Genomic DNA, 22,691 nt, shown 5'->3' with positions numbered 1-22,691 from the left:
TTAAATGTGTGTAGTTCCAGGGCCAGCAAGGCAGAAAGGTTTAAAAGTAGAGTTGCGTCTGCACAGCTTCTGGAGAGGAAATTACAAAGCAGGACGTAGGCGGGAGTCCCAGTGGAAGGCGAGTGGAGGGAGATGAGAAGAGATGGGATGTATGAGCGAATTAAATCGAGGAAGGGGACAGCGAAAAAAGAAATGAAAGCAGCATTACTGCGCCAGTAGCTCAAGCTGACAGCAATTACATCTATCACGGAGCAGCAGTACATCTAAATGTCCATTTCAACATTCTGAAACTGAGCCACGTGAGAACATCTAGTAAATTTGTGAGCCCCTCGATATAATCAATGGGCTCGGATCAGGAGCGAGGAAATGCAGATTAACACACGAAGCAATTGACCGTTCCGCTCCGGATCACAGGTATCTGATCTCTTATCTTTGGGACTTCCAAACAATGCATGCAGTCTTTAAACTCTGCGTGTTTGGGTAGAGAAATCACTTTATCAATGCTGCATGGTTAAGTTTTCAGTTCCTAGTTTGATTTCATTCATTTGGGAATGCATTGATATTTCCCCCACTTTGTAATTTTATATCTTTATTGTGTTCTAAAAGGTATCGTTTTTACATTTATCCCTGTCCCATATAAAGACATGATGTGGAGATGCCGGTGATGGACTGGGGTTGACAAATGTAAGGAATCTTACAACACCAGGTTATAGTCCAACTGTCACTCACTCACCTGACGAAGGAGAAAGCCTCCGAAAGCTTGTGATTTTCAAATAAAACAGTTGGATTATAACCTGGTGTTGTAAGATTCCATATAAAGACGACAGTAAAAACTAATAAATTGCACAGCAGGAAAGCATTGTTTCTGTTCGGATAATTTGTACTTTATTTTTCGCAACATTTAAACAAGTGTTTACATTATTTCTAGACCAGAGCAGGCTTACAATAAATAACTCGTGCACTTGCCGGTTTTTCCCCCGTAGTTAATTATCAGAAAAGTACGAAAGAAAATTGCAAAACACATTTCAGTAGTGACGAATACAAGCGTTCACTCGTCTGTTTCTGGCCAGACAAAGATGGACAGATAAAAAGGATTCGAGTGGAAAGTGACGGGAGCCGGACTGCCCGATATTGATCACAGACAATATTTTTTCGAGGGAAATAACATGGCCTTATAGAATCGATCGCCTGCACTCTTTGACTGCAACCCTTGAACATCAACAGGGAAACAGAAAGAAAGGCATTGTTTCCACCTTTGTCTTTGTCTAAGTTCTACATCTTTTAAAAAAGTGTTTAAATTATTTGTCCAATATGATTTAGCTAAAATCATAAGTTTATATTGAGGTTCTGACAACGGGATCAGGTGCGTGATTAATAATGTGTCCAAAAAGAGAGGTTAACCCAGTGACAAAATATTACATACGTAATATCAGTGTACAAGAGAATAAATAATATAAATGGCCAAATTAAACGACAATAAATCTGTCTTAACCAACATGTTCCAACTGTAGGTGATCATATGATTTGTTTAAATATTGATAAGGACAGGGATTTGTTTGCTTTAAATGGTCAAGTGACAAAATAATTGGTGTTTGACCCTGATAAACAACCAAAAACGATCTGAAATGTACAGCTCGCCCCCTTTAAAGAAGCAAAATAAATACATTCCCTTGAAAATATTCTGGCAGTGTTCCCTTTAGGAAATGTCTGGATCCTATGATTTCTCATATGTGGGTTCCCAATGCCAGCTGAGCTGTCAGGGAGAAAATGCCCAGTATTAATGAACAGCTTCTAGTCAGTGCTGGAAGGGCAGAAAATTGACAAGAGAGTCACGTAAAGCTAATCTCATTCACATCCTAATGGACAGCTCCAGAGATATACTGGCATTGGTTGTGGGTGTATGCTTTCAGGCAGAAAATAGTATGAGGGGAGCAAAAAATACAGGAGACACACTGAAAAAAATTGAGCAAAAGAATTGATAAAATACCTGGATCTTTATTTCACCTTTGAAAAAATACACTAACTTTTTCTTACAAGAGCTAATTAAATATGCAAAATTGTACACTTACTTTAATTGAGAAACAAAATTTAGAGCAGGATCGTTCCTTCCTTGATTCTAAAATGCACCAAAGACTTATTTTGTCATTAATGACTTATTGGCAGGATAAGTTAATTGTTCAAGGAAGCAGTGATCCTGCTCTAAATTTTGTTTCTCAAATAAAGTAAGTGTACAATTTTGATCTAGGTCCTTATTGAGGATCAAGTGTTTATATTTGGTCCTCCTTCATATTACTTCACCCAGCCTTTTAGCCATTAAATCTAATTATAACAAACATGCTGCAGGGAGAAAGAGGTGCAGAGAGACCTGAGGCAAGTTTTGGGGCAAGAGACAGATGAAGCGATAACACCTGAGCTAGGAGAATGTGAGTTCGATAAGGTGCCATGATCTTATTGAATGGTGGAGCAGGCTCGAGGGACCGTATGGCTTACTGCTGCTTCTATTTCTGTTCTTATGAGAGGGACAGTGAGAGAGAAAGAGAACTGACCTGGAGGAGAACAAAAGTGAGATAGGGACATCTGCCATAAATGGTAGTTTAAATATTATTTCTAAGTTTTCATCTGATGGCTCAAGGCTACTTATTCCTGATTATTAACAGCAACAACATTATGTGACAAGTCGCCACCAATATACATAATTCTTTTTGGCACATAGATTCACTGGAGTTGCCCACTGGCTTTGAAAGTTTATCCAGTGAATAGCTGAGCCATGCAGAACAGGGAGTTTACAAGTTTGATCCCCAATTAGCTAATCTCAGATGGGAAGTAGTAGGGATGGTACAATTGGCTTCAATGCCATGGGGTAGGGAGGAAAAATCAACATTTCTTCTCTCAATTGTTTTCCAGTGACTCCTGGAAGTGTATTTGTGTAAATTTTGAATAAGGACTGACAAAACTCACAGTGAAGGCTCACAAATGAAGAATGGCCAGTTGGGTGAAGTCCAGAACGTGCCTGGTGCCCATGGGACCATGCTCCAGCAAGGAGTTAATGCTTTCACAAGAGGATGAATGAAAGAGAGAAAATTGATAAAGAAACAAATCAGGAAACATAAAGCAAATGCAACCTCAATATAACAAGAGCTGGTTGATTGAAGTTTAGTAATAGTAACAGCCAATTGAACTTGATATGACTGCATTACTGGCATAGATTTAAAGATAACATTGCACTTGTGCCCGCTTCACATTTTGAATTTGACTTGAAACTAATTTCATACTTGCTCAAAAAGGACTGTGATCTTCAGATTGTTTGGAATTACTAAAGGAGGTTAATTTGTTCTGTGCATTGAGGTGCAATATTTTTCTGCATTAGCATTGAAGGAGTGGGAGTAACCTTTGCCTATTCTCCTAGAATCATTGAATCATAGAATGGTTACAGCATGGAAGGAATCCATTCAGCCTGTCAAGTTCGTGCCGGCTCTCTGCAAGAGCAATCCAGCTAGTCCCACTTCCCCGCCCTATCCCCATAGCCCTGCAAATTTTTTCCCTTCAAGTACTTATCCAATTCCCTTTTGAAAGACTTAAATTGCTTCTGGGAGATTATGCTAGTGCACTGATCCTGCACGTAAGGCCATTTTTGCTTGTTAAAGACTTGCTATTACTTGCTAAAGTAATTAAAGGGTTTCTCCCTAAATTCTTAATGTTTGAGTTTTAATGGAAAAGGCAATATTGATGCTTGTTCAGAGCTGGGATTACAGCAGTGGAAGAAATGGAAAGTTAAGTAGAGTAACCTGAAACAGACAAAACTAACATGTAGGGAAAGAGAAGAACCAGACACAAATGCATAAAATGGCAAGAAGAGTGCAGAAAACGTCAGGCTATCCTAATGGGAAAGTGCTCTACAGGCCTGAAGTACCTTCATGTGGTGTTGGAGGCATATGTTATCACAGATATCAAAGTCACCAGTTATGTTCAGTAATACAGAATATCTGCACTTAAGAAGGCAAAATTGCAAAATCTTCACTCAGAGGGTGGTGAACCTGTGGAATTCTCTACCACAGAAGGCAGTGGAGGCCAAGTCATTAAATATATTCAAGAAGGAGATAGATATATTTCTTAATGCTAAAGGGATCAAGGGATATGGGGTAAAAGCGGGAATAGGGTACTGAGTTAGATGATCAGCCATGATCATTTTGAATGGCGGAGCAGGCCCGGAGGGCTGAATGGCCTACTCTTGCTCCTATTTTCTATGATTCTATGATTCTATGAAGAGTGGTAACAATATTCTAGTTAAAATGTGAACTTTGCATTGTGAGTGATTGTGTACTCAGGACTACTGAAATTTATTGCACCAGTTGACATTCAACCTGTTGTTAACATTGCTTGATTGAATTTAAGTCTTCCATGCAAGTGGTGATAAGTCGTATTAAAAGACAGCAAGGAATACATAAATCAACACAGGTTTTTAATTTTCTTGAATAATAATTAGAAAGTTGCCATTAAAACTATGAACGACTGCAGCTCCTCTACACTGGGTTTCTCACACTTCACCTGAGCCAATCAGAACAAAAAGCACCAGAGGCATGTACACAACACACAGGGGAACCGGCCAACCGTTGCAAATTTAACCTCATTAAGACATGCTTAGCAGCTTAATAAGTGACTCAGCTGCATTATTCCAGCTGTTTATTTGTTGTAATGCATCCAACTGTACAGAAAATGTATTGAGCAAAGTTACACCAGTGCAGTAAAAAAAGGGAGTAAAAGTAACACTAGTGCTCCATCAGGAAATGAACTTCCAAAAAGTGCAATGAAAAGAATCATTCAATCTGTAGACAGATCAGTGCTTTGTGACAGAAGGCATCAGTTTCTGTTGATGTATCATAACAGAGTGGCTGACTGTATTTTACATTAAGGGTAGGTAGTAACATAGTAACATAGTAATATAGTAACAGTTTCAGACAGGAAAAGACCTTTAGCTCTTCTAACCCACCTATCCATGATATTCCCTTAGTGCATTTCTAATAATCCTGAAACTGATTTGTTGACACAAACCTGTATAGTTCCTTCTTGAAACCCATTAAGGTTTCTTGTTCCACCATTCATGCCAGTAATCTGTGCCACATATTTACTACCCTTTTATTAAAAAAAAGTTCCTCCTGCAGTTCCTATTTTATTATCCTTAATTTGTAATTATGATCCCTTGTGCTTAAATTCTGTACATGGCGGAAAAGCCTTACTTGGATTCAATTTGTCCAAACCTTTCATAATTTTCAACACCTCTATCAGATCCCCTCCCAGTCATCCCTTTCCAGGAGAAAAAAACCCAAGGTAATCAATCTTTCTTCATACATCATTCCCTTAAGTTCTGGGATCAACTGTGTAGCCCTTCTCTGTACCCCTCCAATAACCGAATATCCTTTTTGAAATAGGGAGACTAAAACTGAATCTAGTACTCCAGATGTGGTCTCAACAGGGCCAAATACAGTTTTAAGATTACTTCTCTGGATTTATATATTATACCCCTTGCTAAACATTGTAACATTCTGTTTGCTTTTTTAACTGCCTTTTTAGTGACCTGTCCGCTAAAACCCCAAGATCTCTCTCCTGCTCCGATACTTCAAGTACATTCCCATTTAGCACATAATCCACATCAACCTTCCATCTGCCAAATCTCATAACCCTACATTTCCGTGTATTAAATTGCATCTGCTATTTCTCCACCCACTGATTGAGCTTGTCAAGATCCTTTTGAATTTGTGTGCATTGATATTCATCATTTGCCACTGCTCCTAAAGGTAACTTGTACCTGATAGGTAGGATTATAATAGTGAAACATGAGCCCCAGTGCTACATGAATACAAAAAATTAATCAGATTTTCATAAAATGAATATCATTTCATACAGCTACATGTTAATGAATTATGACTGTACACATTTCTCACTATGAGCAAAATCCATTATGTTTAAATTCATTATATGTGTATTCCACAAATAATATTTATTGCTTTATAATATGCGCTGGCCATACATTTGTGCTTTAATCTCCAATAAACTTGCATCAATTATGTCACATTATTACTCTTACACTGTGAAACTTAACATATATCAATAAGAATGAGCACATTGGGCAGTCCACATCTGGACTACAGCAAAAATACTGGACCTAATACTAATCACAAATCAAATGAAAACAGTGTATATCTTATGAACGATAACAGATACTATAGATTGATTTCAAGACCATACTTAATCCCAGATATCCCTTTTCTATAATGTATGCTGTGCCCTAGCTTCAGAAACCATAATTCTTCTGCATTTTTTAACATAGGATTTCAAACTAGGAGCAGTGAGGAGGGATGATTAATGCACAGGCCTACATTACCAGGGCCCTGGGGCCCCGGCCAGATATAGGGCCCTGCTAGAGACCCCATGCAAATATGGGGCCCCTGGTAAAATTAAGCACTTTCATTTAAGAATAGTACATTGTGAGATGATTTGTTTTATTTTGCATCACTAAAATTCTGAATATTAATTACAAATTTCCATATTTAATCTTTAGCCAGCCATTAGAAGCAGTTACAACCGGTTTTCCAGAAGGAGGCATGGATTAGATGAGCCAAAGTTGCTGAGTAAATAAGGAGAAACTGTTTCCACTTGTGGGAGGGTCGGAAACCAGAGGATGCAGATTTATGATAATTGGCAAAAGAACCAGAGGAGAGATGAGGAGAATTTTTTTTTTTATGTAGCGAGTTGTAATCTGGAATGCACTGCCTGAAAAGGTGATGGAAGCAGATTAATAGTAACTTTCAAAAGGGAATTGAACATATACTTGAAAAGGAAAAAGTTGCAGGGCTATAGGGAAAAAGCGGAAGAGTGGGACTAATTGGATGGCTCTTTTAAAGAGCCAGCACAGGCACGATTCTTATGAAACTTCTGTGATCCATGCAGCACTGGCCACTGGAGCACCAACATCTGGAATATAGCCTTGAGCCTGAAATCCCTTACACAATCGAATTACTAATCCCACCAATGTAGCTGTGGGAAAGTGAAGCATGAAGGCCTTCTTCATAACAGAAAAGTCAGAGGTAGAGCAAACTCCAGTCTTGTACATGTACTAGTGCCATCTATAAGGGTAGAGACATGTGGCCACCCTCTCAGTCACAAACACTGCATGGCATAGAGAGATCAGGGGAGCAAATAACTTGTGAATATTATATTGTGTATCCACAAGCTCAATAGTTGTTATTTAACAGCAACGGAAGTACCATTATGTGTTCTGTTAATAAATTATCAGGGACTCGGCCACCAAGCAATGAAAAACTTCAATGAGACAGTCTGTTAAAACTGTTTTATCTCTTTATGATTCGCCACCATCACTTTTTATATTAACATTTCACTTATTTTTGAAACTTGTAAAACAGAGCCATAGAATAAGAGAAATTACTGCAGAGAAAGAAACTATTTGGCCCATCGTACCTGTGCCAGTGCCTACTCTTTAACAAGAGCTATCTACTCTAAGCCTATTTCCCTGCCCTTCCTATGTATCCTTTTATATTCTTCTCTTACATATATTATCCATTTCCTTGTTAAATAATGTTGTAGTCTCTGCCTCAATAACCACTTGTTGTAAAGCATGTTCTATACGAAAAATTTCTCTTCTAACTTCTCACTTTGTTCTTTTAGTGATAATCCTAAATCTATGCTGAGGCTTTGATCAATTTTATTTATGAGCTGGGTTAAAATATAGCTTTATTGATAACCTTTCATGTGAATGGACAGATAACGTTTCCAAAGCCTGACTAATAATCCTTTCCTGTACTGCAAAAACCTTCCCCGATAATTGAGGTCAAATGCAAATCTTCCAATACAGATGTTATTTGTACAGCCTTGTAAGGATCCTGGATTTTCCAAAATGACTGTCTGAAAAGGATTATTTAAGGGGAATATAATCTGCTTGACTCTTTTAACAGATGCTAGAATATATAAACATAATTACATTCATAATATTTAATTTAAATTGCACTGAGCAAAGAATAAGTCAATCCTGTAATAGCATGTTACTGTTATGGTGTTAAAATGTAAAAAAAGAATTAGCAAAAATTGCTTTTGAAATACATACTGGTCACCAGTGCAGTAAATACACTACTACAACTATTTTTAAAATCCTATATACTGTACAATGCCTAATATCCCTCTATGTTTACCATTTGTGATTGCTCTTTAAGTACTCAACAATGCCCATAACTTTGCAGTATCACATCTCTTTGTTTATGTGTCATTTACACACTGATCCTGCCTGTGCAATTGCTTGTCATGCTCACCCTAACTTTTCCCACTCACACTGACAAGAGACTCTGTTCACTCTTGAGAAACATTAATGTTTGATTTTCGTATGATATTTTTATATAAGTTCCCCATAAGACCAATCGCAAATGTTACAGGACAAAAAAATTATGTAGAGGTACCCTGAAATTCTGATTGTTCTGTATGCCCCACAACCTTGCTTGTTAACAGCCTTTTCTATTATAGTTTAATCCTTACTTGAAAAGTGTCCACGCAGAGCCTAGAAATGTCTGTCAATCTGAAGTAGATGCTTATGTGATGAGATTCTCATAGTGTCCAGTTTCTGACCACTAACAGTTTCATTTATTTTCTTTCTAATATACTCTTGGCAGAATTTTGCAAGGATTATGTTAAAATTCTACAGAAACTACATTCAAAAGAAAGAGGAAAAAAACCTACTACAAATTGGTCTGCTAAAAATTAGCTGTGCCAACAGACGTGACTAGAGGAGACAATCTGTGAGGATCATCCTCCATGATATTAATACATGTCCACTTCAGATTGAAAGAAGCTGCTAACAAATAATGACTAGGGCACATAATGGGGTAAATTGCTCTGTCTGTACTACAGCTGATGGCTCATCCTTGCCCTTTTTTCACTAACTCAGGTGTTCCCCACCTATTCATTCTTCCAATCAGTGACCTGCTCCACTCATTATTCCAGCCCTAACCATTCTTTTGCTAATGGTCCCACACTACATTCATCAATTTCTTTCAGATCTCAGTGTTTATAAACTCCAGTCCTCTTGCAATATAATGGTTGAATCACTACATTAAGATCTCCTCCAGGCCTTTCAATGCGGCACTGAAAATCTTCAAAGACAGTTTCTTCATGTCTTTCAAAAGTCCAGCTCGATGCTTAGTTTTTTTCATCTGAATAAGTTCTCGGCCTTACTAAGTCCTCCATTCTATTACTTCCATTGATAAAGCTAGTTTTCCTCTTATGCACTAAATGCTTCTTTTTTCCCTCAACAACTTTTAACTCACTACCTAAATCCCATGCCCATCCAAGAATTGATAAGTGCTTCCATATCTGGAAAGGCTCTTCTGGCACCTTATTCACGCACCTGTACAATAAAAAGCTGGACAATCCTTTTATCTCTGGCCTCTAATATCTTGTTCCATTATAATTTTTCTTATCTTTATTTTTAGCAATGCTAGAATGGTCAATGCTTCTTTCTTGTTTCAGCCGTGGCTCAGTGGGTACCGCTGTCGCCTCTGAGTCAGAAGATCATTGGTTCAAACTTGAGCACAAAATCTAGGCTGAGACTCCAGTGCAGTACTGAGGGAGTGCTGCACTGTCAGAGGTGCCGTCTTTCGAATGAGACGCTAGGCTGCCTGAGAGACGGTGGATGTAAAAGATCCCACGGCACTATTTTGAAGAAGAGCAGGGGAGTTCTCCCCAGTGTGCTGGCCAATATTTATCTTTCAACCAACATCACAAAAACAGATTATTTGTTCATTGTCTCATTGCTGTTTATAGGAGCTTGCTATGCGCAAATTGGCTGCTCTGTTTCCTACATTACAACAGTGACTACATTTCAAAAGTACTTCATTGACTGTAAAACGCTTTGGGACATCCTGAAGTCGTGAAAGGTGCTTTTTAAATGCAAGTCTTTCTTTTCTTTCTTAAAATACAAATATGCCTCCTGCATGCCCTTCCTCCTCACGGCATTCCCATTCTAATGAAATCAACTCATTACACCATCTCCTGCACTAACTCATCCTTTATTAGGAACTCAAAACTGTGGAATTCCTTAACCTCCCTTTTGTCTTTTCTTTCTCTTGCAATCGTCAGGCTTTTAACACTTTTAATATTCATGTCTTCTAATTAATACTTCCTTATTTATCTTGCTTTCTCTTTTACTGTTTTAACCTTATTCGCGTCAGTTTCTCAATCTAAAAGAGGCACTTTACACTCAAAGCATTTGACTTTACAGTTACTTTCTCCTTGAAAGAAGCTCGCATGGTAACATGTATGATAGTGAGTTCCACAGTAGATGTGCCATAGTTTGATGGTCTAGATGCTACAAGCTGACTTGATCCACAATTTGCAGAATCCCTATTCCGTAGCAACCTGTATTGCTTACTTTGAGGAATTGACTTACTTAGTTCTAATTTACCATAGTCCATAATCGTTTTGTAATTCTAACAGAGATAATGCATATGTTAGTAATAGGTTATTATACAGCATACACTTTCTGTACAAAAGTTTAAATCAGGGACTCAAGTCATCATCCAAGGAAAAAAATTGTACTGTGGAACATTAACTGTATTAATCTTTTCATAACAGATCATCAATGTTATTTTTAACACTCACAAACCACAAGATCCTGATTTGACAAATCTTTCACATGTATGGACGTGCATACACACGGAGCGTCAAGACCAAGTGTAACCATCATGTGATGGAAAGGTAATGAGGTGAGGCACAAGAAGTAAGGGCGAAGGTATATAAGATGTAAAGAGCCAATAACAAAAATATATTTAAAAAAGACATATATAAAAATATATAAAGTACCTATAACAAAAGTTCTAAATTATTCTCCCCACACCGAGATATAGAGGAGTAGAATTATTGCAGGGGTTCTCCCAATCTCCCAATGTTACTCCATTGCAAAATCGCCAGAAGCCCAGAGAAACCACATCAATGGCCATTTATGTTATTTCTCCAGGGTTTCCACCAAAGTTATAGTGGGAGATTCAGAGAACCCCAAGGAAATTCTACTCTGCAACAAAAATATTAAATTATCACCCCACAAGAAGATATAAAGGGTCATTAACAAAAAAATAAAATTATCATCCCCACGGAAACATATTAAGAACTTCTAACAAAATTTTAAAATTATTTCCTCCTGCACCAAGATATACAAAGCCAATATAAAAAAAGAATATTACCCCCTTGAATATATAACATCAACAACTTGCATTTATATAGCGCCTTTAACATAGTAAAACATCCAAAGGCGCTTCACAGGACCGTTCTCAAACAAAATTTGACACCGAGCCACATAAGGAGATATTAGGGCAGGTGACCAATAGCTTGGTCAATGAGGTAGGTTTTAAGGAGCATCTTAAAGAAAGAGAGAGCGGTAGAGAGGCAGAGAAGTTTAGGGAGTGTATTCCAGAGCTTAGGGCCTAGGCAGCTGAAGACACGGCCGCCAATGGTGGAGTGATGAAAATCGGGGATGTGCAAGAGGCCAGAAATTTAAGAGCACAGAGATCTCAGTTGACTGTAGGGCTGGAGGAGGTTACAGAGACAGGGAGGGGCGAGGCCATGGAGAGATTTGAAAACAAGGATGAGAATTTTAAAACTATATAAACTATATACTTTATATAGTATTATAGAACTATATAACAAGTCAATAACACAAATATTACTCCCAGCAAATAAAACAGTGTGTGAAGGGATATTGCTGCATCCACATTTTTTGTTAATGGCAGATTTAATGGGCTCGATTTTACCGTCGGGTTTCCTGTGGGTTTCCAGCGGGGGGCCCCCGAAAATCCCGATATCCAGTCACGTGACCGGATCGCGCCACGATCCCGACCACTTCCGGGTTCCCCGATGACGTGCGGGGCTGCGTGCGCGGCCCCCGCTGGTGGGAATCCCGCAGGCAATTAAAGCCAGCGGGATGCCACTTGAGTGTATTTATTTTGCTTGTTCAGGTCATTAACTGACCTGATTAAGGGACTGTGTGTGATTTTGGGGAAACATGGGACTGTTTCACACACTGGGGGAAACAGTCCTGGTTGAACTGGACGTGTTGCAGCCGTCAGCCTGTGGCAGCTGCAAAGGTCCATTTGACAGGTGGGGGGAGGAGACCCTCACCCATTGCAGGAGGCCGCTCTGTCACTTGGGACAAAGTGTGGCCTCCACCACCCGCCTCCGGACGGTCAAAGTCACCAACCTGCACACTCACCCCGGGGTCCAGAGACATGTGCCTACCTTGCGGACCCCCTCAGATGTACATATTGCGGATGGGGGCCGCCGTAGCTGCAGTCATGACCCCCTCGGAGGGCGAACAGCATCACCAGCCTCGCCATCCACGCCGTCCACTTCCGACATGTGGAGCTCCACAACAGAGTGCTGTGACACATCCACCTGTACAGCAGGAGGGGGGGCTACCGCAGAGAGAGACGCGTCGCAGAGGGCACTACCCTCGCCACAGGGTCCACAGACCGAGGCGCAGCTCCCCGGACCTCTCCGAGCAGCAGGGCACATGGAGGCGCAGATTCACTCAACATGTAGTCGTGGAGATCTGCAGGATCTTTCATGCTGAGCTGCTCCTGGCTGGCCCCAGCACCATCTGCTTACCTGTCGCTGCCAAAGTCACCACTGCCCTCCACAACTTCTCCTCCGCATCCTTCCAGGGTGCAGCCGGGTACACCGCCGATGTCTCTCAGTCGTCCGCGCGGAAGAGCCCTACAAATACACCTGCACCTACTCTGCAGTAACACAATGGGTGGCATCAGTGGTGGGTCCTCATAGTGATACCCAGAAGCGGGCATTATTGGACACAACAGACAGGATTCGCGGAGACATGGCAGTGGTGGTGCCAATATAATGTGTGATGTTTATTGCTCTGAAATTCAATATAGGTAACACCCATGGCAAACCCTCAGACACCCTTGTGCATCCCCTTCATGCTCACGACACGTTTGCCTTACGCTGCCTACTGCACATATGTGATGCATGCCCTGTGGCTGCAGCGCAGGTGGTGGCAGGTTGAGTGAGGCTGGCCGTGAGGGAGATGCACGAGAGGGTGAGTATGGGATAGGGCCATGAGATTGTATGAGGGTAGGGTTGCGTGTTAGTGGCGGGGTGAGTACTGGCGAGGTGAGTAGGTGCAGGTAAGATGAGGATGGGGTTTGAGTGGGTATGAGGGGTGATGTGACAGAGTAGTGTTGGCGGTGCCGAAGGAGATGTGGGGTGGGGGCAGTGTTGTGGCAGACGGAGTGTAAGGGAAAGACTACGTGTTCTCACTGTGGCTGACCTACTGTGGTCATTGGAGCGCCTCCTGCACTGTATACAGGTGGGCGATATGTTGGTGGCGCAGGTGACCCCCTCTGCCACCTCGAGCCAGGCCTTCTTGGTGGCAGAGGCAGGCCGCTTCCTCCCGCCCGCCAGGTGGAAGCTCTCTGTCCCCCCACTCCTCCTCACCCCATCTGATGATACCTGGGGTGAGGCATCATTAAACTGGGAGCAGCCTTCCCCCTCGGCTGCTCCATGCTGTAATTTGTTCCATTGGTTGCAGCATCTGTCAGTGGAGGACTGCCCCTTTAACTAGAGAGCCTCCAGCTGACAGATCGTACTGCGCATGCGCAGCCCGCCCGACGCGAAGACCAGCAGCGCGGAGCCCGGAGGAGCAGGTAAGTGATTCCAATTAGTGGATTGCCTGCTACGATCGCGCGGGCAACCCACTAATTTCACCGAGCGTGTTGACCACGCTCCCGAAACCCAACCCGCCGGAAACCGGCAGGCCTGGTAAAATCAGGCCCAATATCTGAGTATGGGCTGCATGGGATTGAGGACTACAAATGTTAAATGGCAGAACCATCCCTAAAGCAGCTGACCAGCAGGCTGTGGGAACGGCTCAGAATGGGCCTAGAGAACAGCCCCCAAATTGAATGAGTGGGTGGCAGTATGGAGTAGGACCAGTTCACGACCAGTGTTGTGAGGCTGCAGTAAAAGCAAGTAGTGTATTAGGATGTATAGTAACGTTGATCCAATAGGAAACAAAAAGTATATAGCATCATTGTACAAGACCTTGGTTAGGCCTCATTTAGAATACTGTGTCCAGTTTTGGTCCCTTCACGTGGTAGGTGATAGAGAAACTATTCAGAGGAGGGCCATTAGATTGTTACCTAGTTTAAAAGCCCTTCGTTATCACGATAAACTTAGAGAGCTGTTTCTTTTTACTCTACCCAGCTCACACCTCAATCATTCCCTTCTGAATCTAGATTACTGTGCATCCTCCTTCCTTTTGCTGCACTATTAGTGGCAGAGCCTTCACTCATCATGATCTTGAGTACTGAAATTCTCTTTATGAACCACTTTACCTTGCTTAATTCTCCTCAGCTTCAGAATGCTACTGCTGAGATAAGTGGTCCAGTGGTAGCACTATCGTGTTTGAGTCAGAAGGTTGTGGGTTGAAACCCCATCACAGACTTGAGCATGTAATATAGGCTGACATTTCAATGCAGTACTGTGGGAGTGCTGCATTATCAGAGTTGCGGCCTTTCAGATGAGATGTTAAACTGAGATCCTGTTTGTCTGTGTAGGTGGATATAGAAGATCCCGTGTCACTACCCATGTCCCAGCCAACATTTTTCCCTGAACCAACACCACCAAAAACAGATTAGTCAGTCATTTATCTCATTGCTATGCACAAATTGGCTGCCTTGTTTGCCTGCATAACAACATTAACTACACTTCAGTGGATGTGAAACACTTCGGGATGTCCTGAGAACATAAAAGGTGCTATAAATATATCTGCCCTCAACTCTTTTCCCAGTCCCTGCTCAATTTTCCTTTTCTCCTGTGAAGCATCTTACAATGTTTTGCTGTATAACAGGTGATATCTAAGTGTAAGTTATTGCTCTTGTGTACAATTTCTGAGGTTCTGATTTTTTTTTTGCTTGAGCCATGTAAGGTCAGAGCATAACATTTTTTGTTAAATCATTAAAGTGGAAAGAAAGTCTGGGGAGAATACTTTCTGTCCAGAATACTCCCTCAGTATCTATCTATGTTTTTTTTTAAAATGGAACATGCATGTATATATGTTACATTTAACATTTTTTCTTACATTTGCTGCCATTCAGAGACCTGTCATTTTGGGTCTCCTTCCCAACAAAGCTGCTCCAGTGATGTCACTGACCAGGAGGAGCCACTTGAGTTCCAGAGTGGCTCCATTCATTTTAATGGGCTCTGCAACGTTAGACTACACTGGAAGGTAATAATATTGTGCTGGAAGGTAATAACAACAACCATTTAAGAGTTTCTCTCAAATTTCCTTTCCCAAATATCAATCAATTGAGTATAGCTGGACTGGAATAATAACTCATTAGCAGTAATGCAGGATAAGTATAACAAGTATCAAAACAGTTTCATATATATTTAATAAAATCAACCAGGGGAGAAAGGTTTTGTGTTTGCTTGACTTGTTAACAACATACACAGATTATACATCTCTCACCATTCATGAGGGAATTTATTCAGTCAACCTATAATTGATTTAAATTTATCCAAATGATGTTTGTTCATTGAACTCAAACAATGAAAAAAAGTTTCACATCTAAATTATTAATATACAAAATATGCAAACTATATTTATGGTGCTAATTACATAAAACACATTAAACACTGAGTAAATTAGATAAGTAACTGTAATGTAATCTTTAATTGCTGTAAAACTGGTGCTGCCACAGCTGTGTAACTAGGAATTAAAAATTAAATTTTAATACTACCATAATCATCTTTTTCTCTCTACTGTTGGTGAATATGCCTTGCAGCATCAATGAAGGGTTTCACCAGCAGCAGAAAGAAATTCTGAACAATCAGACATGGTTTCCAGTTCAACTCCATAACATAAAGTCCACTGGAGCCCAATATTAAAGAAAGGCTCAAATTTATATACCGCCTTATCAAGTCACTTAGAAATGTCTCTACAAGCTTCATATAAAATGAATGACTTTATAGCACATTGACTATTGTTATGTAGGCAAATGCAGCATCTATTCTGCATACAGCAAGGTCCTATAAAAAATGCAATTTGGTGCACGATCAATTAATCCATTCTTGGTGATGTTGTTTGAGGGAGTAATATTGACACTGTGAGAACTCCTTGCTCTTTTTTTGAAAATAATACCATGAAGTAGTGCAATGTTCTAGTGCAGCAGCTACCGGTCTTCCAAAAATAAGGTTGTTTGTTCCCAAATTATTAAATATTGTTAGCTGTTGCTATGCAATGGATATTTGCCTTTCTATAAAAAGATGTGATTTACCTAAAACAAATATTAAAATGATAGGATGGGTTATTTATAGGGAATAGAAAAAAGTTCAATTCCCCAGTTTACCATAGAAAGTCAAACTTATCAAACATCATGCGTCTCACCCTGCAATAGATTAGAATGGTGGAATTTGGGTCAATGCTCAGGACAGGAGCATGGGTTTTCTGTAGAATTAGTTGATTTTTCCAGCTTAGGAGTCCTGCTTGCATGTTGTTGCTTTTCTCAGCACAGCTATTTTAATGTTGGGATGTCCTGATTTCAAGAGGCAATTTAAAAAATCTATATTTTTGTATTGCAGTCTAACAATTTTTATTATGATAATTCTTTCATTGTGTTGTTAAATTATTTGATTTATTTTCTTATAGTCTGTGTTAAGAATGCTATAAAAGGCACTAAGGCTGGAATGGTTCATAGAATATTGTGCTTGAAGACCTACAGATTGACAACAGTTCTTGCAGCAGCATTTCTTGCCGCTCCAGCAGACTCACCAGTATGGGGCAAGAAGTCATTCCATAATTTCATCTCACCTGTCTGCTTGGGAGATCATAAAACACTGCAAGAATAAGGAGACTTTCCTCATTACAGCACCAGTGCAAAATTACAACTACAAACAAGTTGCTTAACCTTTCAAATTAACTTTTTAACACTTTGAAATTAAATTACTTGGTTGTAGCAAATGTGTTGTAACTGACTCGTGTTACTTATAACTTGTGACATGTGCACATTCACCGGACACCTGTAGTATTTATCCTTGTAATGGCCACTATGTAAGTTTTCCGCGGATTGTGAATGCATAGTGTTATACGGGAATGTTACACCACATGCATTGGGGTGTTATTTAATACTTTTGGTGTTGTTGGCCATTGACAGTATGTTACAGGAGCAATGACAATCTAAAGCTTGCAGGCTTTCCATTTTCTCAGTTGGTACATTATTCTCCTCTGTATCTCACATTTTAACTGATTCTTCTTAATTATGCATCACATGCATTTTAACAAACACTAGATTTTTTCTGAATATATATTAGCTCAGCAGCTCAAAATGGATCTTGAAGATAAAAATAAAAGTAATATCACTGTTATTTTGGATAATGGTAATAATACTACCCTGTATGGACTAGGTCTCCCTTCTTGGGATGACTATAATGGAAGTATACATGATATAAGATATTTACTGGTTGGAATTTATACATTTATTACTGTTCTGGGGCTTCTTGGTAACTTTTTTGTTGTAATTGCATTGTGTAAAAACTTAAAACAGAAATCAATGATTAACTTTTTGATTGGAAATTTAGCCCTATCTGACATTTTAATCCTGTTATTTTGTTCACCATTTACACTGACTTATGTTCTTCTGGACCAATGGATCTTTGGGGAGATCATGTGCTATATAGTACCATTTGTTCAATGTGTGTCTGTCATGGTTTCTATACTAATGCTGATGTCAATTGCCATGGTTAGGTATCATATGATAAACAATCCACTATCCAACCATTTTACCATAAATACGGGATATCTGTTAATGGGAACTGTGTGGATTATTGGATTTACTATTTGCTCACCTTTACCCATCTTTCATAAAATCATAGACCTAAGTGAAACTGTTCACTTAGAGTCTTTAAAAAATAAATACTTGTGCATCGAGTCATGGCCATCTGATTCTTACAGAATCGCCTACACATTGTCCTTGTTATTCATCCAGTATATTTTGCCAATAGTTTGCCTAACAATCAGCCATGCTAGTGTTTGCAGGAAGATAAGTGCCACCGTGCCCAGTAGACAGAGCGGATCTGAGGAGAATGAAATGATAAATTTAACTATACAACAGCCAGCTAACAAACATCTGAAAGTACAACGCTCAAAGATGCAAGATTCCTTTCTGAGAAAACATAAGAAGAGATACAGCAAGAAGTGTGCCAGCATCATGCCTGCCATGGCCAAAGTCCACAAGAATGACCAGACTCACAATGATCTCTTAGAAACCCATGGTTCAGAGAGTACACAGCCTGTACCCACTTCCTTTCTGCCAGGTGTACCTGTATGTTTTGAAGTGAAAGCTGTGGAACCTGAAGAGGCCACTGATTCACACTATGTTCCTGTGACACCAAAATCTATCACCAGGTTGAGGAAACGATCACGCAGTGTTTTCTACAAACTGACCATAGTGATTGTTGCCTTTACTGTCAGCTGGATGCCTCTGCACATTTTTCACCTTTTAACTGATTTTAATGCCAATCTGATTTCTAACAGGCACTTCAAGCTGGTGTATTGCATCTGTCACCTGCTGGGGTTGCTGTCCTGTTGCCTGAATCCTATACTGTATGGATTCTTGAACAATGGTATCAAATCCAGTTTACAATCCTTGGTCAAATGCTTTTGGGTAGAATAATACCTACAGAGGGCAATATCGGGGTTTGGCACCTCAGACACATTTGAAACGAGCTTGTCAGTCATTAGTACAGCTTTTATCAGGTCACTGAATTCTATGTTACAGTAGGACTATGATCAATATCTGCTCGTGAGTCATTCTAACTCATTCCCTGAAGTTCCATCCTAAAGATGTTGTTAAAAAACTTACTACCTTATCTCCTGCTCACTGAAATCTCAATAGGAAATTAAATAAAGATTTCTACTCTGTTGTATAATGAACATAAACAGAAAATAACAATTGTGTTTGTTTATATTATTTTGTGCTGTTATTAAGTTAAAATCAACAAAACATTTGCTGGTCCTAGCTATGTTCTGAAAATACTTTGATGTAGGAAAGGGGAATTTTTATCCTCTGATTCAATCTCATGGATGTTTATTGACAATAAAAATGATCCTGATCTACACAATATATTGTATTTTGTGGACTATATCAAATAGCTTAATGACCCAATTTTATTCAAGGCTTCTGACGTCACCAAAACATTTTTTAAAGCAGATTTTTGATTTCACACTGTCTGAACCAAAGAGGAATCACTAATGCAGACAGTCAATGTATATTCCACTTCCCATGCCTTGGTACACTGTCTTAACATGAAGAGAAGTCACAAATTCAGACAGTAGTTAATATATATTCCCTGTCCCTAATTTGCCGAAAAATCGGTTTCACTGCAAATACAATGGCCTCATCCATGCTCTTAGAATGGATTTTTGCAAATTAAAGCCCCCATTAGAATGAATTACTGGAAAAATATCTTGTATATAAACAGGCTAAATAATGTTTTATATGCTGTTGAAATGTTCTGTATATTACTTGTGATATATTCATATTAAATAATATCTTTTAAAAGGAGCACTGTATCAAAATTCATTCAGGAAAACATTTTTTTTGGTTTATACAGAAACACAATGTACCATCACATCACTTGCATGTGATAGAATTGTGATAAAAATGATACATTGCTCTTTACTTTTTTCTCTTTCAAGCAGAATAAAAATCAGAAAACCATTTTTTGTGGATACAGTGCCTCTTTAATGTTTCATCTCACCTTGTAACAAAATGTCATGTAATCCTTGATGACCAAATCTCTCCTGTTAAATATCTGTAAATGGAAAAAAAATAGTTTCAGTCAAAAGTATAATTTATTTTGAATAACTATTTGTAACTGATTTTTAAAAATTATATCTGTAGCTTTCTGGAATGTCAGCCATTCAGAAGCGATATTTTTATTAAAACCAGTCACAATGGGATATAGCACCTCAGCAGCCTGTCCAAAGGAGTCTTAAGACACTTTCAAAGCTTTCTGTTATATAGCTCTAATAGTGAAATACTGTACTGAGCAAAATAATGAATTGAATTGGAGCAAGCCACAACAAACAAAAAAAAAATCAAAAACTGAAAATATTTAACAAAATGAGAACAGAATAATGCATTCAAAATATTATATCCTTTTATGTTTCTATAGAAAGCACAGATGCAACTAACACTTGCATGTATTGGTTTAATAAATGTGGAATTCATTATTTAATTCAGTCTTATTTAGCTTTCATGACTTTGGATGTATGGTGGATTTGTCAAGGGCTAATTCCACCTTGTTGTTTGCTGATGACAATGGCTTGCAGCAATGAAATTACTGGCTGTTTTCTGTTTGGGGGCAATAATAAGGACACATAAGCCTCAATTTTAAAACTGAATTGGAAACACATTAGTACGGGTTTCCCAGAAGTCCTTACGATTTTGACATAAGGACATCTTATTTTTTTTGTCTGTTTCCAGTCCGACTGACTGGCTGATTGACAGACTGGTCTCAGTCAGACGGGAGACCAGCCAGGGAGAGGACATCTTCAGGTAGCGGGTTGGTTGCCCGCCCCTCATCCTGTCCCCGTGAAAACTGGAAATGGGCGGGTTGGAGGCAGGTTGGGGACGGGTCTGAAATGGTGGGAATTTTTAATGCATCCCTGACCCCAACCCACCCGTTTCTTACTTTGAAAATCGAGCCCATAATGCCTGAAATGTTCAAGCATTCTTGTGTCTTATTATTTGAACATTTGAGGCATTATTTGTCCTTATTATGTTCCAGTGCATTGTGCTCAAATGTGTGGTGGTCCGGTGTGTTCTGCTAAGCAGAAGAAAAGAAAAGCAGTTTCAAAGTGAACAATTCACAAATAAGAACTAGTTTTGTTACTGAAGTGAATCAAATGTCAAGTGGATGTAGACTTGGAAAAACAGTGCTTTCACATTTGAGTATTGAATTTCCTTGGATCTGTGCACATTATTTCTGTCATATAATGAAGGATGATGTAAATCTTTAAACTGTGCATTTCTTCATCATGGTATTCTGTGAATAAACTGAAAAACTGATAACTATTCTGTTTCTGAATTTTAATACATTATATACTTTATGTATGGGCAATATTTCATCAGCAATGTAAGTGGTGCACTGGGGAGAGGTAGAGCTATCTTTGGGTGCACTCAAGTATGCACATAAAACTACTCAGTAGTCTTCATTCTGGTACCTTTCTTCCAAGTGAGAACAGCTCTTGTAAGTTAAAGATCAGCCTTTGTATTGGTGTCAGTTTTATTGGCAGTAACGTGAGGGAAGATGATTCAAAACCACTTTTTGGCAGTGCTCTCACCTCCTCCTATGCCAGACTGCATTGACAGGTTTATAATGAACTTTGGAAACTGGCACACTGAAAGTGTATGTGTAGCCCTGTGTGAAAGGCACCGGGCATTGTCGGTATAATACTGCAATAGTCTTCAGTAAGTACATGCCTCATTCATTTGGGAAATGGTATGGCCATATTATGGACTGCCTTGATCGACTCTTTCATTCCACTCTCCAAACCAATAGATTTTTGTTTCCTATCACTTTTTTTGTCAGAAGTTTTGCTTCATCATCTATATAAATTTTGGTTTGTTTTTGCCTGTTCTTTTGTCAGCACAATCTTCTGTTCCTCGTTCATAATTTTCCAATTTATTTCAATGTAGCTCTTTGTTGGAAATTTTCTTTAAATTTACTATGTACTGTCTCCATTTTCTATGTCATAACTTTTCTCTCTTATTGACTGAATTTGCTTTATAATTTAAAATTTTATCTTACATTTTACAATTATAAATTCTGTGCCTGTGTTAGCAAAGGGTTAATCAAATAGGACTGCTATTGATTTCCCTTTATATTAATTTAACTGTGTTCAGTAACTTTTCAATTGGAACTGATCTCACTAGCAGTTTGATTATTTCTTTGATATGGACAGACCCTGGTATCAAGATCTTGAGTGGTTGTAGGTGCGAGTGGGTATGTAGATGGAACGGCATCTTATAAATTATTCGTCTTTCAACTTCACAGCGACACAAGAGGGCTGTGACAATTTCGTGGTGGTTCGGTGTCTATAAAGTTGAAAGTATTGGTATATAAATGGCTGTTTGCAAAGGCCACCCTGAAGGGCGACATCGGGCAAAGGAATGCGGCCTAGGTTGATGGAAAAGTAACACGTGTACAGGAACATAGGAACATAGGAACAGGAGAAGGCCATTCAGCCCCTCGTGCCTGCTCCACCATTTGATAAGATCATGGCTGATCTGTGATCTAACTCCATATACCTGCTTTTGGCCCATATCCCTTAATACCTTTGGTTGCCAAAAAGCTATCTATCTCAGATTTAAAATTAGCAATTGAGCTAGTATCAATTGTCGTTTGCGGAAGAGAGTTCCAAACTTCTACCACTCTTTGTGTGTAGAAATGTTTTCTAATCTCACTCCTGAAAGGTCTGGCTCTAATTTTTAGACTGTGCCCCCTACTCCTAGAATCCCCAACCAGTGGAAATAGTTTCTCTCCATCCACCCTATCTGTTCCCCTTAATATCTTATAAACTTCGATCAGATCACCCCTTAACCTTTTAAACTCTAGAG

General features: G+C 39.3%; 1 protein-coding gene across 1 annotated transcript; it reads left to right on the top strand.

The window, feature by feature from the left end:
• Window positions 1-150: 150 nt before the first annotated feature.
• Window positions 151-21,143, top strand: LOC137299706 (neuropeptide Y receptor type 5-like). The gene is made up of 4 exons (XM_067968675.1): window positions 151-414; window positions 10,633-10,763; window positions 15,165-15,295; window positions 16,718-21,143. The coding sequence occupies exon 4, from the start codon at window positions 17,394-17,396 to the stop codon at window positions 18,738-18,740; it is 1,347 nt and encodes a 448-aa protein (XP_067824776.1). The 5' UTR covers window positions 151-414; window positions 10,633-10,763; window positions 15,165-15,295; window positions 16,718-17,393; the 3' UTR covers window positions 18,741-21,143.
• Window positions 21,144-22,691: the final 1,548 nt, after the last annotated feature.

The sequence above is a fragment of the Heptranchias perlo genome, chromosome 1 (genome assembly GCF_035084215.1).
Source record: "Heptranchias perlo isolate sHepPer1 chromosome 1, sHepPer1.hap1, whole genome shotgun sequence".
Lineage (NCBI taxonomy): Eukaryota > Metazoa > Chordata > Chondrichthyes > Hexanchiformes > Hexanchidae > Heptranchias > Heptranchias perlo.
This window is presented reverse-complemented; position numbering and strand designations above follow the sequence as displayed.

Coding starts and splice junctions, on each gene's coding strand:
- LOC137299706 (XM_067968675.1), top strand. CDS start 17,394: ATGGATCTTGAAGATAAAAATAAAAGTAATATCACTGTTATTTTGGAT.